General features: G+C 35.9%; 1 protein-coding gene across 1 annotated transcript in view; it reads right to left on the reverse strand.

Moving 5' to 3' along the window:
• Positions 1–16,343, reverse strand: part of TTC29 (tetratricopeptide repeat domain 29) — a gene marked incomplete at its 5' end in the record, with an annotated part of 111,034 nt that overhangs the window by 51,371 nt on the left and 43,320 nt on the right. The window contains 2 exons of the mRNA XM_084204973.1: positions 307–398; positions 15,735–15,820. Coding sequence (XP_084061099.1) covers positions 307–398; positions 15,735–15,820 — 178 coding nt within the window. The remainder of the gene's footprint in view (positions 1–306; positions 399–15,734; positions 15,821–16,343) is intronic.

Genomic DNA, 16,343 nt, shown 5'->3' on the forward strand with positions numbered 1-16,343 from the left:
TCTATTTTCCAGAAAGGTAAGGTCCCCCACAAACAGAAAAAAAAACCCCAACACTTAAAAAGCCCTCAAAATGCCGAAGAAAAAGGACATGTTATAGTTTACAGGCAAAGAAAAACTAGAACCATACACTTTAAAAAATGTGTAACAGTTTAAAATAACTTTCGATGAAAGGGTCACTTACTGCAAAAAGGGCACTGCTTAAAATTTAAGCAGTCAGTAATGGAAAGCGACAGACCTCTAACAATTTAAGTCTTTCACAGCTGAGTGAATCTGCACTGACAGTCAGACAAGGATGTGCTAACCTACCTTGCCAGGATCTTGGCTACAGCTGCATATGCTCTGCCCAGGCCAGCAGAATCACAAAGGGTTGTGAAGATTTCTACAGCGGTGTTCAAAACCTGTGAAACAGGAAGATAAAAACAGTAAATATCCCAATAGGAATTTCCACTTTTTTTTCCCCTCCTAATCTCTCTGCCCACACAGAACACAAAATTAAAGCTTTCCCATTTCTAAAACTGTTCTCTAATTAGCCAAGATGGGAGTAGGGTTTTGGTCATTATTTATAGTTGTTTGAAACGACACAATAATTACAAATCAAAAAAACGTAACTTGCAATTATATCTATGTATTTTGGCAATTTGCAGAAAACCAAAGAAGTACTCCCTGATTTGCAGTATAAGTTTCCTTATCCATAATTTAAAAGATTTTAAGAGCCTGTGCTTTTATGAGTTTCTGATAATCAATAACTTAAGATGATGTCCTTTGCATGCATGCTGTTTTAGAATGATATGCTGAAATACAACTCAGTATTTTGTTTCTCTAATCTATCACAACTTATCTTAGTACAATTCAGATGCCATAAAACTGAAGAAATTACATGCTATATGTTTAATCTATGTTAGCTTAAAGTTACATGTTTAATCTATGTTGGCTTAAAGTAGATAATGCTGCTGTTTTTCTGATTAATTATTCACACATGAGAAGTTTGTTAGCATTAGCTTGGAATCTACTCTATTATTATGAACCCTGCCATAACTGAAAGCTTACAGCTGCTGCAGAAAATCATATGATCTTAATTTAATTTAACACTAACATCACCTGGATTGCAGAATTCCTCCTTTCATCCATTTTTTTTTCAATGGTGACAACAGGAGAGCACACATAAAATTAAATCTTATTCTTTCATCCCTCCTCTTTGTTGCTTGACCCAATCTATTACACACATGAGAAAACAGGAAATCTCCAAAGACTCTCTATGGAAATCCTTTTTGCACATTTCCAAGAAAGGAGTAGTGAATGTCATTTACCAGTTCTGAAGGAGGATGGGAGATGCCCAGGGACAGATGACAGTATCCTGCATGCCCCAGGATGCCTATTTATACTGAGGTAAAAGATTGGGCATTTTCTACTCAGAGTGCATCCCTGTCACTGGCAAAGTGCATGGTTCAGGAGAAGACAACCTGTCTGTGCTAATGCTGTGGGTGACACCATTTCCATTGCTCTTTCCACCACTCAGATTTCCTAGTTCTTGAAAGAGTTTTACTACATGCAGCAGCATCCCTGGACATGGCTTTTATTCTTTAGCTACACAAGCTCTGTGTGCACCAAAAGTAGCATTTATTAATGTGCACTGCCCTATCTATCATCCCTCAAGTAGTGTTCTAATGTTGCATCCTATCCTTGCAGGTCACTGCCAATTGAGTTATCAATGCATTAGGTGTGACAGAAAGAGTACAAAGGCACCTCAGTTAGGAAGTTGTCACATCAGCTCAGAAGCCTCCCTAAACAGAATACATACATGATGTTGTCAGTGCCTGCAGTACATCCTTCTAATAATCCAGGATGGTAGCAGAAACACACAGGTGTCTGAGAAATAATTCCTGGTATTGCATTTAACTCAGGGGGCCTACAGCATTTGTTGTAATAATCGTGCCCATATTAGAAAACCTGCTATTAGAGTGTCAGGAGGTGTCACAAATGTTATGTGCTGGACTGAAACAGTTCCTACTTTAAACTGGCCTCTACAATATTAAACTTGGATACAGGGCCTGCAGTCATTACTATCTGGCACAGAAAGGTTACTTAGAAACCTAAGGCTTTGGCTACTGTACATTTTTTTTCTATTAAGGACATCAAAAAGGCTGAAAAGTACAGATAAACCCAAAGAAAAATCATACAAAGCATAGCTGAAGTAAAAAGTTGGTTCATTGCATTGCTGCAACAGCTGCAAGAAGGAAGTAAGTAAATAAATAAAGCCCCTCATTCATATTGATGAAAAGTGCTCATTTTGGTCCCAGGTTACTACTACTCTCCAAAAATCAGATATTTCATTCTAAATAATGAGGAAATAACATTAATTAAATCACCTCCACGAAAGGGAGGAAATCTTGATAAATTACCGTAAGAAATGTACTCTTTATGTCTATATTTCAAATGACTCCTCCAGCTTCAGGTAACACATGGGGACACAGAAAGGGACACAGGAGCTTGATGGAAAGGAGCTGTGCATCCCTGGATGCCACAACTGCCCAGTATCCATTCATGTAAAAGAAGTGAAGAGGGTTGTTCTCTTCTGTGATGTATGTCCAACCTTCAACACTCAGGATAGAAACATTTCAGGCCAGAAAAATTTCAGGATAGAAAAAGAGGAACAGATAGAACAGGTTAAAATGATCGTTAAACACATAAGCATTACAGGATTTCACCCAGAGTCTCTTGAAATTGCAGCACATTTTACATTTTCATTTAGAACAAGAAAATTATAAAGTTTACATGCTGGAAAATCAAGTGGAATCAACACAGTGATGCCTTCCAGAATCTGTAAAAACCAACAAATGAGCATTAAAACTTTCCTGATTATTTTTATGGGATAGGAACAACCAATCCATCTAACTGACTTCCTGTGGATACCACATAGAAAAAGACACATGTGGCAGAGAGTGGGCAGGGCTCTGCCAGTCATCCATCAGTTCTTTGGGAAGTAGATAAATATTGGGAACACTGGTTACCATTTGGATCTAATGGAATTTATAGGTTCCCAATGAAAAGTTTCCCTTTAGAAAGAAGCATAGTCAGAAAATGATATTTTTTATATATATATATATATATATATATATATATATATATATATATATATATATATATATACACACACACACACACACACATACATATATATATATATATATATATATACATGTGTGTGTGTATATATATATATATATACACACACACATATATATATATACACATATATACACACACACACACACACACACATATATATATATATATATATATATACACACATATATACATATATACATATTGGCCATTCTGTGCAGGGGAAAATGATATCCAAAGAAGAGGTGGAATAATTAATAATTAATGCTGAAAACTCCTACAGAAATATGAAGTTTTACTGGATGGGAAAAATTCAGGCAACAAAAGAAGAACCATGTTATTAAGGTAAGATGCTTCTGCTGCAGTATTCTATAGCAAATATTGTGTTTGAAAATGTCATCTTGGTAATTTCCTTTGTAATTATTCATTTATTCTTTTATTCATTAATAAAAATATAAAACAATGTGTAAATAGATATTGAATGGGACTATGTAAGAATCTATACTGGTAATGTATAATTAAAACCACTTTGGCTATTACACATATTTAGCTAAATTTCCTTCTCTAAAGTTAGACAAAGTTTCCAGAGATTTAGAGTTACTGAAGGGGTAAAAGGTCTGGTTTTTCCTTTATATATTTGTTTGTTTGTTTAGAATTAGCCATGAAAAAAGAGTTCTGAGGAAGGAAGCTGTTACAATAGATTTATCCTGATCATGCTAGACTCCCTTATAAAATTATAAAATTTCCATATTGTTTCAAGGACAGTTTGACACTCCTAGCAACTAGTGGGAAAAGACTGTTGTATATAAGGTTGAACAGATTAGAATAATGTACAGTTCTTTCTACCTCTATATAAAAATGTAAGCTTAACAACATAACAATTACAAAAACCACACTGATTCTGGTTACAGGTTATTTTTGGATCAGCGTGACCAAGAACATTGACTATCTCAAAATGTTTACTTCTATGGGTCTGTGGAAACACTAGCTTAAAAAACCCAAATAACATGAAAGTCAAAGTCTAATACAGAAATGAACAGTGGGTTTCAATCACTTTTCCTCTTTTGTGCAGGATGTGAGAAGGTAGAAGTGGAAGGTGGACTTCTACTTTGTCTTCCACATAACAGACCACTGGACAGCTCCCATGGGAGCATCCATTCACAAAATCAACTCTCTTCCAGTGTCTTTGTAAGTCTGTTGTGTCTACAATTACAGTGTAAAAATAAAGTCTTAAGGTCTGCTTAAATGCACAAAGTGGAGCCTGTTTGTGGTATGGCTCTCACACTAATTCTCTAGCTAGTGGTGAATGTCATATTTACCTTCTTTTCCAAGAAAAATATTAGTGAGCTCAGACCCAGATTTACTTCTCTGTTATCCTGGCATTGTGCCAGGCCGACCCTCCATGGCTTATTCCATCAATATAAAACAGACACAGGAGCTCCTTCCCCAAGAACCTCCTCCATCCAAAATCCCACCCTTTATTTTTTTATTGTTGTCATATCTGTAATTCTTTTATATGTAAACAAAAACATGCACACACACCCCAGTAGCATACACAGACAAAAGGACTCAGACAAAAGCACAGAGGCTCTGCTGAACACTGATACATCTGGGAAAATGGACAAAAGAGAAAATATTGAAAGTATGAATTTATGTTGAATAAAGAACATCTATCCAACTCAACACAAGATTAATGCTACTACCAGCATTTCACTGTTTTGGTAAAATACATTTCTCTAACAAGAACATCATGAGATAACATTGATTTATAATACTGTAACTTTAAAAAACACAAAAACATAGTTCTGCTTTCAGCTTTAGATTTGATATTGTTGCCAAACTTTATTGGAAATACATTTATTTTGATTTCTGCAAATCTAGCTGTGTTTAGCCATTTCACAGCTGGTGAGCAGGAAAGATGCTTCTGCCTCATTTACAGATCTTGAACATGAATCAGACAATCAACTGGACCATTAGTCAAAGAGATCAGTAGCTAATGATTCCTGACAGGCACTGCAGTGGCAGGCTAAGGCAGGCTAAGGCCCAGCCTGTCTAGCAGCATCTGACAGTATTTTTCTGAAGCCAACAATAGGTATTGGTAGACAGACAATGCAGCTGAGTGAGAGTACAGGACTCATAGCAATTCGTACCTTTTAAATATTTTCAGAAAAAACCACGTAGTTCTGATGGTTACTAAATAATCACTTTGATATAGTCCAGTGAAAATAAGAGACAATAGAATTGTATACATAGGCACTCAGCAGTTCAATGAACTCTGACCAGTAGCTGTCCCAGAAATGCATATTTGAAAATTACTAAAAAGCGCACTCTTTATTGCCATAATTTGAGTGGTTACACACCTGCGGCCATGCTGAGTAAGATCAAAGAAAAGTTTCACAATACAAACCCAGATGTATTCTTATTTTTTGCCAAAACACAGCATGGGAGAGGTTGGACAGCAAAAGAAAAGGGTATTGTTCATGAAATGTATTGATCACAATGTGCAGAGCTCATTGATCCCAGGAATATTACATGCCAGTACCTGAATGGCAGGCCACACCTCACACAATGCTAAATGTGTTCAGGCATAGTGAGCATCCAGGGTAGAAGCTGCACATATTCCATCTGCATGCTCACAGCTCAGGGATACAGAAAGGAAAGACCCAGGAAAGAGACAGCACTCCCTGATTTGACTGAACTGTTACTTCTCCCTCTTTACTCATACCCTTCCTCATTCTCATACCCCCTGTTTACTCATACTGAGTTTACTCAACTCAGTTCTGTGAATGTAAACTCCTTGCCCTCAGCCATATCCATATACACCGGCTATAGTCTTGGATAAACTACTAGAAATCCACAAATGTTGTTAATCTTCTTACAGAGACAGGAAGAATTCAGCTGGAATTGGTCAAACTGGTCTATTCCAGAACTCCTATTCCAGGGACTTTATTTGGATAGTGCATAAGGACATATCTTGCAGCAAGGGGTCAGGGACAGGGGAGGGAAGTAGAAGAAGCCAGCCAGAAGTCTGTCCAAGCCAACTGTCAAAGGGGAACACCCTTGTTGACGACTTTCCAGAGCTAGGACATGGCTATCATTGAGGGGCTGCTTGGCTCCACTCTCCCTGTGGGTAACTAATCCAGTCCAGACTCCTCCTCCCCTGATCTACTAGGCTATCAAGTGCAGTGTTTACCCTCATGTTCTACAAACACTCAGCAATACATGCTTCAGGTTACTTGTGTGTGCATCTGCTTGAAGGATTAAGGGAGGAAGACAAACATTTCACTCATTCCTTAACAGTCTATCAAGATCAGACCTAAGGCTCTTTGCCTGTATCAAGTCTTGTCTGCTTCATATAATACTCAAGGCATGTACATTTTGCTTTGATTCTGAATGGATGATATGTAAATATAAGTAACTAATTGAAAACGTTCCTTTCCCTAGAGTAATTTCAAACTTCTATTGGCTTCCACAAGGTCAGGAGTTCACCCTGTATGCTTCGTTTTGCTGCACAGAAAGCTTAAAGAGATGAAATGTACAGATGATTGAATAAAGGTTAATTTTTGTTTCTGCCTTACTGTCCTTAATTCTGGACTCCTGTGCCACCAATAATTATATTAATTCTAATTCTTTAAACAACAACTTTGCAGGAATGAAATAATAATTTTCTTATTTCCTATACCTAATAAAGGTTTTATTATTAATTCGTATTTGAAAAATTTTCAAAAAGTCATCCAGGTCCTTCAGAGCAAAAAACTATGCAAACATCAAATCCAAGTATTTTCATTTACTATTATTGTACAATTTGAAATTTCCACTGCAAAAGACATTGCCCTAGTGAAGGTTACTGCAATCTATATTTAGGACAGGAATGTAATGTTTTCCAAGCCAGCCATTGTTGACATATTTCTTCAAAATAAAGCATGGCTTAACAGTCTGGAGTGAAGAAGCTTCATCTGTTACCCTTTAACAGCAATATAAGAGGAAAAAACAGTTTATGTATCTTTTCCATCCTGACAGATGTGACAATAGCTGGAAACACTGTGCCTGCCAAGAGCTTTTATCAAGTATGTTATAACAACTAGTAATAAGTGTAAATAATAAATGGCTACGATCTTATGGGAAACGGTGGCAATACTAAACAATTTTTGGTGCTTGCTGATGGGAGTCTGCTAGTCCTGGAATTCCCTGGCTTCCCAGTAGAGTTTTGGCCTGACAATAAACAACAGTTTAATACTTTATCTAATCCCAGCCAGGAGGTAAGTTCAACAGCAAGCTTTTGCAGATGTTCACATCCAATAATCTATTCATAATTGATGAAACAGGGAGGTCAGATGTAATGGTTGCTACTATTCCAGCAACAAATAAATGGTTATTGACAAAACAAGGCAGTGTGGCGCTGAGTGCTGAGCAGTGACAAGCATGAAACAGTGCTGAGACAGAAGTAGTGATGTGAATACAGCCCTTCATCTTGAGAATTCCTCTATGTGATGTGTGGCACCAGGGCCACTCTGACACATAAGCAGATGGAGGTGACTTGTAAAGGAAAAGTGAGATTCTGCAAGCACATAAAAGACAAAGGCAGAGCCGGGGGAAGAAACAAGGAGAAAAGGGTGGACAGGACTGGAAATTGGGGTAAGTGCAATAATGTGAATTGTTAAGAAATGTTTTTGTATAGCAGGACTGTGATCCAGGTGTCTGGACTGCTTTTATCAGATTGCTGTGTCTACATGAATGTACCTGGCTGTCAGATCACTTTAGCCTGCTAAGCTAATAGTATCATAAATATATACCTGCATGCTTAAATGTCCATTACTTCCTAGACAAAGCACCTATAAATATTCTGCTTCATACTTACTAATATCTTAACCAGATATTTTTAACTACACAAAGTTTTCCTAGCTAAAAGCAAGCAAGCAAGCAAGCAAACAGTTAAATTTGCATAGTAATTGTAAAAACTGCAGAGATAAACTAGTAAAGTATAAAACCAATTTAAATTAGATAATGTAGTGGGTACTTTTCTGCAAACCAATACAGAAGTTCAAGAAGGGATCTCATTCAGCTGAAAACCTTATATTCTTCAAGTTTTAACTCATGTAATGCAGTAAAAGGATTAATAGACTGTTCTTACTGACTAAATAAAATTTGAGTCATTTAGATGCAAATAGACACTTGAGATTTTTTGCATCCATTTCAGTGCTAAAATATAGTATTTCTACAATGTTTACTGTGTAATATACTAGTATGAAAAACAGCTGAATGAAATGGGGACCTTTACTGGTATATGCAGTCATAAAAAGATTTCAGACAGAAATATTTTAAATATTAATATTACTAAAATCATTTAAAGCACCAAGGAATGTGAAATTGATTTCTTTCGAAGTACAATTTATTTCACACTTTGCTACCAATTCTTTTGATCAGCTCTGAAATAATACATAAGCTGAAAGCAAAACAGCAAAACAAATTGATTCTAGCAAGGAGGCACCAAGCTCTCAGTTTTACACAGACACGCCTCAGTGTTTTAACTTCTCAGGTTATTTATCTATCAAATCATAAATTTTAAATTCCTCAAAATCTAATAACTGAATCAAGACCTACTCTCCAATTTAGCCATCAATGGTTCTGATCAAGCAAAATTGTTAAGCATTTGTTAATACCTGAACATATGACTTGTCCTCCAAAGTAATTGAGGATAACTGAAATTTAAACACATATTTAATAAGTGAATTGCTGTAGCTTGAACTGTACCAGTTTGAGTAACCAATCTAATTTTAAGTCTTACTTTACAGATTTTTTTAATGATCTGTTCATTAGCATTAACGATACAATGGAAAACAAAACCTCCCAGATTATGAATACATTTACATTTAAGTACTGAAATTCCTGAATTTCTACAGTGTGGGTACAAATGTTCCCTTTTTCACAACACATTAAGAGTCTGACTTCTGTAAGTAGATTATCTAACAAAATTAGAAAATTTCTCTTGCAGTTCCTCAGCCATTTGCTATAGCCCTGGGTATAGAATGTGCAGTTTCACTAATGGAAGTGCACTAATGGGCTGGCCGTTCCTAAGATCTTGTATGTTATTGTTATCAGATAACAAACTATGGACTTAGACATGCTGTGGCTACACCTTTCCCTCAATTATGTACAGCATTTAGGTTCTGAGGTATAGCACACCTAAACTAGAAATCCAATGTGGGAATGAAATTAGGGGACACTTGACATTGGCAGGTGCCTAAAAAAAAAAGAAGGGAAAACAGGGTAACAAGAAAAAAAAAAGCATATTTTATTAGCTACTCTAAAAAAGGTTTCAATAGATTCCAGAGCAAATGCCTAAATTACACCCTGTAACTGACAGAAGACAGTTACTGGAGTTTCAGAAATCTCAGTCAGGACAAGCTAACTGTAACCTTCTTTCCCAGAAGCAGACCCTGTCTAGCAGTGTCCCCAGGTGGGATGCCATCCTGCCGGGGAAAGCACAAGGAAGCGTGCCTTGCACTAGACACACCAGTGGAGAGCATGCAGAGGCTGCTCCTTCCCAGCAGCAACACCAAAAAGGTAAGACCTGTGCTGAGGCTCCATGACTGCCAAGTGCTCTGCCCGCCATGCCTTGTGTGAAAACCAGATGTAAAGATATTCTTACTCCCTAGCAGAATAGCTCAAGGAATTTTTATGGCTTTGTCCTCAATTTTTCAAGATATTAGAGTTGAGCAAACTCCAGTAAGGGCAGTTTGCTTCTTCTTAGTTCAAACATAACAGTTAGGAACAATTTCTCAGAAATAATTCAGAGTTATGCAAATAATTCTCTTGATCTTAGCATCTCTATTATGATGTAAATATACTTTAACTAGTGCTGCACTGCACTCCCCTTCAGTTCTTTTCCATACTCATACAGAAATTGTGCCTAAGTGCCTGCATGTGTGTGTAAGGCAATAATAAAATAATAAATAATGATAAAATATTACAATTTATGATTTTTAAGTAGAGTCAAAATATTACCAAAAATAGATTTTGAAGTTTGGGAAACCACATTTGATATGTGAAATAGCAGAAGTTCTAAATGCAGGATGTTTAATATACATATTTTATGTAAGGCCACATAATCTTTTATCTATCTATCTATCTATCTATCTATCTATCTATCTATCTATCATCTATCTATCTATCTATCTATATCTATCTATATATCTATATCTATATCATATATCTATACCTATATATGAAGAAACTTTCATACATTTCAGAAGTAGAAACAAATATAACAATGCCATCCAGGAATAGCCTATTTAAAACTGAGGTTTTAAACTTTTTGTCACCAACTTGTACTCAGATTCTTGAGACCACTAGTGGTCAGATAATTCTAACATTCTGAAAAGGTGCTGTAGATTTATCTAATGGATTGAGCACTCAAACTTTCAACTCACTGCAGTAGTCCTACTCTTTTGGGGTGTATGAATGAATAAATTGAAAAATGTAATTGATGAGCTGGAAATCCAGCCATTCATGGTGTTTTGGAAGTTGTTCTTATGGAACATGAGCCTCCTGAAGAGCAGAGTCAATATCAACAAGTTGCTATAGCATTCATTGTTGCTGTGGGAAAACGTGATTTTTCTTATCATCAGGTAAGAGATTTTTTATGTATTTAATATTTTTTGTTTCTTCTGCTCTATCATTTTTGTATAACTAGACTACTGTAATTCTGCAGCAGGACTGCGTTTAAGAGTGTTTTCTTACAGAGGATGTACTTGTGGCAAATTTATCTTGACAAAAATCCACATAACTGAAGGGAGTTCTTATGCTGCTATTAACCAAGGAAAATTCAATCAGAACCATGGAGTAAAAAGGAAAATGACACCACATTTCAAGGCAAGCAGAGTGGACACCATAACACCAAGGTGCAAAACTGTGTGGTGTACAGAAAAGTACTGAAGGAAAGTAGCATTGCTGCTTCTCATAATCAGAACCCTTTTCCCCTCAGGTTTTCAAGAAACTGGTTAAGATAGGAAAAATCTTGTTTACCTTAAACCCACAAAAGAACTCCTTCCTTCACTAAGAGACTGTTAACTTTCATGTCCAAATAAAAAGCTAGAACTGTCCTTCACTTTAAGAATTAAGTGCTAAGTTAACAACAAAAAAATTAGCTGAATGATCAGACATTCATCTCTTTCCTGAAGTTCTAGGTCTTCTTTAGTATTGTCAACACAAATAATTTTTAATTTTTTAATTCCCTCAGCATTTGAGTCGGTATATTTTGTCAGGACAAAGTTCCCTCCCAATATTAACCCTCTTACTTAATTTTGTTTGTATTATCTTCACCAGTGTCTAGCAGCAGTGGGACCCTTCAGGAACATGAAATTTACCCAGTTTCAAAACTGAGCACTCATTTCTCTGTATATAATCTATTGCCAGAGTCAAGATCAATCAGAAGTGCCTTCCTTCTAAGAAGGCTCAAAGTTTTGGAGTTTTATTCCTCAGATATGAAAACCACAAAATTCCTATATTAACAGAGTTTTTAAAACAGTTTAAAAGTCACTTCAGTGAAACTGGACAGTATGTCTGAGTTAAAAGAATAAAGGACAGTATGTCTGAGTTAAAAGAAGGAAGTTTGAAATAATTTCCATTGAAGAGTATCTTTGGATGTGTATTGTGAGTCCTCATTTGAGAGGGGTTTTTTTTTGGGTTAACAATAATGAAAGCTTAAACCCAAACGCAGTGGTCTAATCAGACACCACTGACTTGAAGTTCAGCCCTCTAACCTCACATGCTCATTTTTCTTAACAGCCTTACTCAATATTTCAGAGAAAAGAGAATAACATTCACTCCAGCTTTTGGAGTTCTTTTACTCGCTAAGATCCTCCTTGATTTACCAAATCTATCCATCCATCCATCCATCCATCCATATGGGCATAATCCATATAATGAGATATAATCAGATAAAATAGAATGTAGATACCAAATTCAGATTATCTGCACCCCACTCATATTCTCCCCAGCTGCATGAGAGGAGACAAAATTCCCAGTTGTTTTGACACAGACTTTTTCAGAAATTAAGTTTATGGCCATTAATCACCTCTGATTGCTGTAACAGGGTCATTTTGAATGTGAAGATGTCTTTTCAAGTTCATAAATTTTCTTGATAATTTTATGCCTGTGGCTTGTGTATAGTAATTCTGACAATTCATGCAGACAGCATTATGTCATAAATTACCACATTTAGCTTGGCATGAGTCTCAGGACTCATGAACATTGCCTCTATTATTTAAACATGTAACATATTTGAAGCACTGGATTCAATATCCAAAATAAAGGAACACTTAGAAAAAACCCTAACACTTGGCTGAGGAACGAGGACTGGATTTTTCCTAATGATTTGGGATGCAACTCTAATTAAAAGAGAAAAAATCCATGATACCCTACAATTTGAAGAATTCTTGAAAGCCCAGTCTAAGAAAAAAACAAAAATCTCACATCAAGCATTAAATTATAATACTTTATGCAGGATTTCTAATGACACAGAAATATTTCACTTAATATTCTGCTTCTATAATGAGTCTGAGGAAAAAACAAATAAACAGTAACTTTTACTTTAAAATTAGCCCAGATGGAGAACTCTCCATGACAAAATCTATAATGTTTAAGATGAAATCTATATAATGTGAACTATTAATATTTTGTTGTAAAACCATTAGGCTTGATTATAAAATCAGAAACCAGATGATATGAAAAATATTATGAACATACCCCACTGTTATTGAAAGTAATTAGTTCTCAGGCTTTTAAATGTGCACACACTTATATTTTTACATATGAGTAGCTCCACTGAAATCAATCATATATATCAAATCAAATTAAACTTATTTATAAAAATTATACACCAAATCAAATAATGTTAAACACCAAGTCCCTAGCAAATAAAAAGCCTTCTCTAACAAAACCAGCCCATTTGATACAAAGTGACTACATTTTTTTATAGAATAGGCAGCAGCTTAATCATTTCAGTCTTTAATTACTGCATCAGATAATGACCATTTTGAACATATGCTTCTCTGCCCTGCTAGAAGACATGAATGAGAGAGAAACAAGTTCATATGCATGATCCTGTGTGTGCATGTTGGGGGAGGGAGGCTAAAGAGCAAAAAGAACCAAGTGGCAACAATTGGAGGAAATGGTGCCTGTAACAGCTGCTCCTTTCAGATTCCCCTAGAAGGAGACTGCCTGAGGTGGACCACGGCACAAAGGGATAAAGAAGATGAAAACTGATGCAAAGCAGGGAAATAACTGCTGAGACCCCTGAGTCTACATCCGAATAGTCCCAAGCTGTGTGGCAAGACCTCTTTAGCATGCTACAGAAGCTGGTGATGAACTACATATTACCATGAGGCAAACTGGCTCCTAGCAGTATTGTCTGCATGTTATGTGTAATGATAACCAGTGGGCCCCTGGGAGCAGGAGGCAATGATTTCATCTCTGTAAGCATCTGAGCTCCCCTTGGATACAGAGACCATTAAACTGAGAACAGAAGGGGAAATTTTAGGCAATGATTTCCAACTGGAGAGTGAAGACAACTTCTGCTCCACAGTACTATCAACCACGGATATTTTACTGCTGCCTATATTGATCACTGCAAAGGACAAAAGGAGCTAAAACTGTACCCCTTTTTCTTCATCCCAGAGAATACAGTGTATTTTTTGAACAAAAGTACTTTAAAAGTTTTTCATGTAATATTACTGACAACGCCAATATATTAGAAAATGCCACTGTATTGTTACCACTGAAAAGTATTGGTATTTCCATTACTGTTAAAATAACATTTTATACTTTTAACATAATGGATAACTTGTTTTTGTAATACAGAGACCTTTCTGCCCTTGCACATTGCTTTCCTTAACTGTCAGGTGTTTTTGTAGGACTGAAAACATTAGGTGCTACCTATTGGTTACATATTTAAAATGAGTACATTAAAAAATTCAGGGTTTCAGAAGTTTCTGTAAAAAAATATCTGCATGCAACAAAAAGAAATGCAACTTCCAAATGATTGCTGTAACTTTTTGACAAGAGACGTGGGGGAGCAATTAAGGGAAGGGAATAGCTACAAAATGTAGTCAAAATTGATTCTGAGGAAACAATGCCAGGACAACTAATATTTTTGACATTTTCAAGGGTTGTTTGATCCTTTCTATATTCTGGAGAGATTAAGATGCAGGCTTCTTAATTCAGCACATCTGTTTATCTTGCTGCTCTTCAGAATTCACACAGTATGTTACATGAAAAGTTAAATTAAGTTTCTGAGAGTCTGAGAAAAGTTGCTCAGGTAAGAATGCCAGCATACTTGTCAGGCAAAGAACAATTGGAATTAAACTGAAGTACAAAAAATTCTTGTCTAACCTATCCCACTTCCTTCTTGTAAAAGATCAAATATCATATTCTTGTCGCTGTTGCAACTATTAGATACAATTTTATAAAATTATTTGAGCTTTTTAGTTTTGAAATATTTTTACATTCAGCTACAGGTTTAACTGCAATTCACCGAGAACAGGCTCCCCCTTTCCAGCATTCAATTGATTTATGCAGAAGATAGGACTTTCAGCATTGAAGAATAATAAAGGTGGTCAATAACTTCTCAAAAAATCATAACAAAAATGAAATCAGATAGAAATCTAGAACACGTCCTACATTGCAAGAGCCAAGCAAGTAATGTTGATACACATGCTGAATTCATTCTGGGACTTATACTGGTCTGCTTCTGAGAAAAACAAACAAAACAAAAACCATCTCAACAAATACCCACAATGAATGACCTCTATAAAACAAATTCATTAATAGAATACCGAATCATTCTGCAGTTACAAGAACAAACAGAAAGAGAAATTTTCCACGTGATTAATTGCAATAATCATGAACAAAATATTCAAATTTATTTTCCACAGAACATTTCTAGGAGCATCATGGAGGACTGTGACTCATGACTGGCACAAAAGAATCAAGTTGCTGCTTATCTTTCTATCTCTCACACTGTCCTATGAAGAAGCAAGGAAACTCTCCTTCTAGACTAGAATTCCACATGCAGAGCTCTCATGGTCTTAGAATTATTAAGATTCTAGGAAACATCAGAAGAGGAGTTTGAACTCAAGTATCCCCAGCAGGAATTGCATCAGCATTACAGCTTTTCAAAAGCAATTCATATTTCTTCTAAATTACTAATGTTCTAACAATCTAAGTGTGTGAACTGATATATTTTTCATTGTTTCTCCCAAATACATTGTACCAAACTAATTTGCAAAACTGGTGTTTTAAAAACCTAACCAAATAGAGACTGTTTGATATTCACATATATACAGGAAAAGGAAGGCTAGTCACATATAACCTGAACTGTTAATTTATATTATTTCTACAGATCCAAGCATGAAAACCTGGACTCAATCAGTTCTGGAATTTACCGGAACCACAAATGCTTGAACCACATGGATCCCTGCCTACAGAACTAGATAAAGTTATGAAAGGTCCATGAGCCAAGTCTCTCCAAGTTTTTTCCACTCTGCAAATGCAAAACAAACTGAGGAGGCAGAAGAAGATATTGAGAAAGCTAAAGCAAAGAATAAACTTACTGCTAATGCTGTCTCATGTTCTCCAGAAAAATGATATGCTAGACTTAAGCAATAGGCTGCTTCTCCATGCATCTTTATATCACCTCCTAAAGGAAGGGTAAAAGGTAGAGTTACCAGCATGATCTGAACAAAATGACATTGGTATAGGCAGCTCTTGCAGGTTCTTAAACAAGATACAGATGTTAAAATACTGTAGTAAATTTTCCCTTTCCTTACCCCCACGACGTATCTCTTTCTGAAAACATACAGTAGTGATTTTAAAAAAAAGGCTATGGAGTTCACCAAGGAAGTTTAGCAAAATCAGAGAAAATATCTTCCAGTAATAAAGTACAATCAAATTAACATGTGTAAGTTCTCTGTCATAATTTGTTTAATCATGGTCCTAATGTCTTCACATTAGAAGATTATACTAGTCCCTCTATATATAGTCAATATAAAATAAAAGTGGGTACAAATAGGTAATAAACCTTCATATATATAAACACAGAATGTATCTCAACCCACACATTTTGCTAATGTGAATCTTGGTGAAACACCAAGGGAGAACCACCAGTTGACCATTTTCATCTTCCTTATTTTCCTGTCTGTTTTACTAGTTACTGTAGGGTA

The sequence above is a fragment of the Fringilla coelebs genome (genome assembly GCF_963513975.1).
Source record: "Fringilla coelebs genome assembly, chromosome: 4".
Classification (NCBI taxonomy): domain Eukaryota; kingdom Metazoa; phylum Chordata; class Aves; order Passeriformes; family Fringillidae; genus Fringilla; species Fringilla coelebs.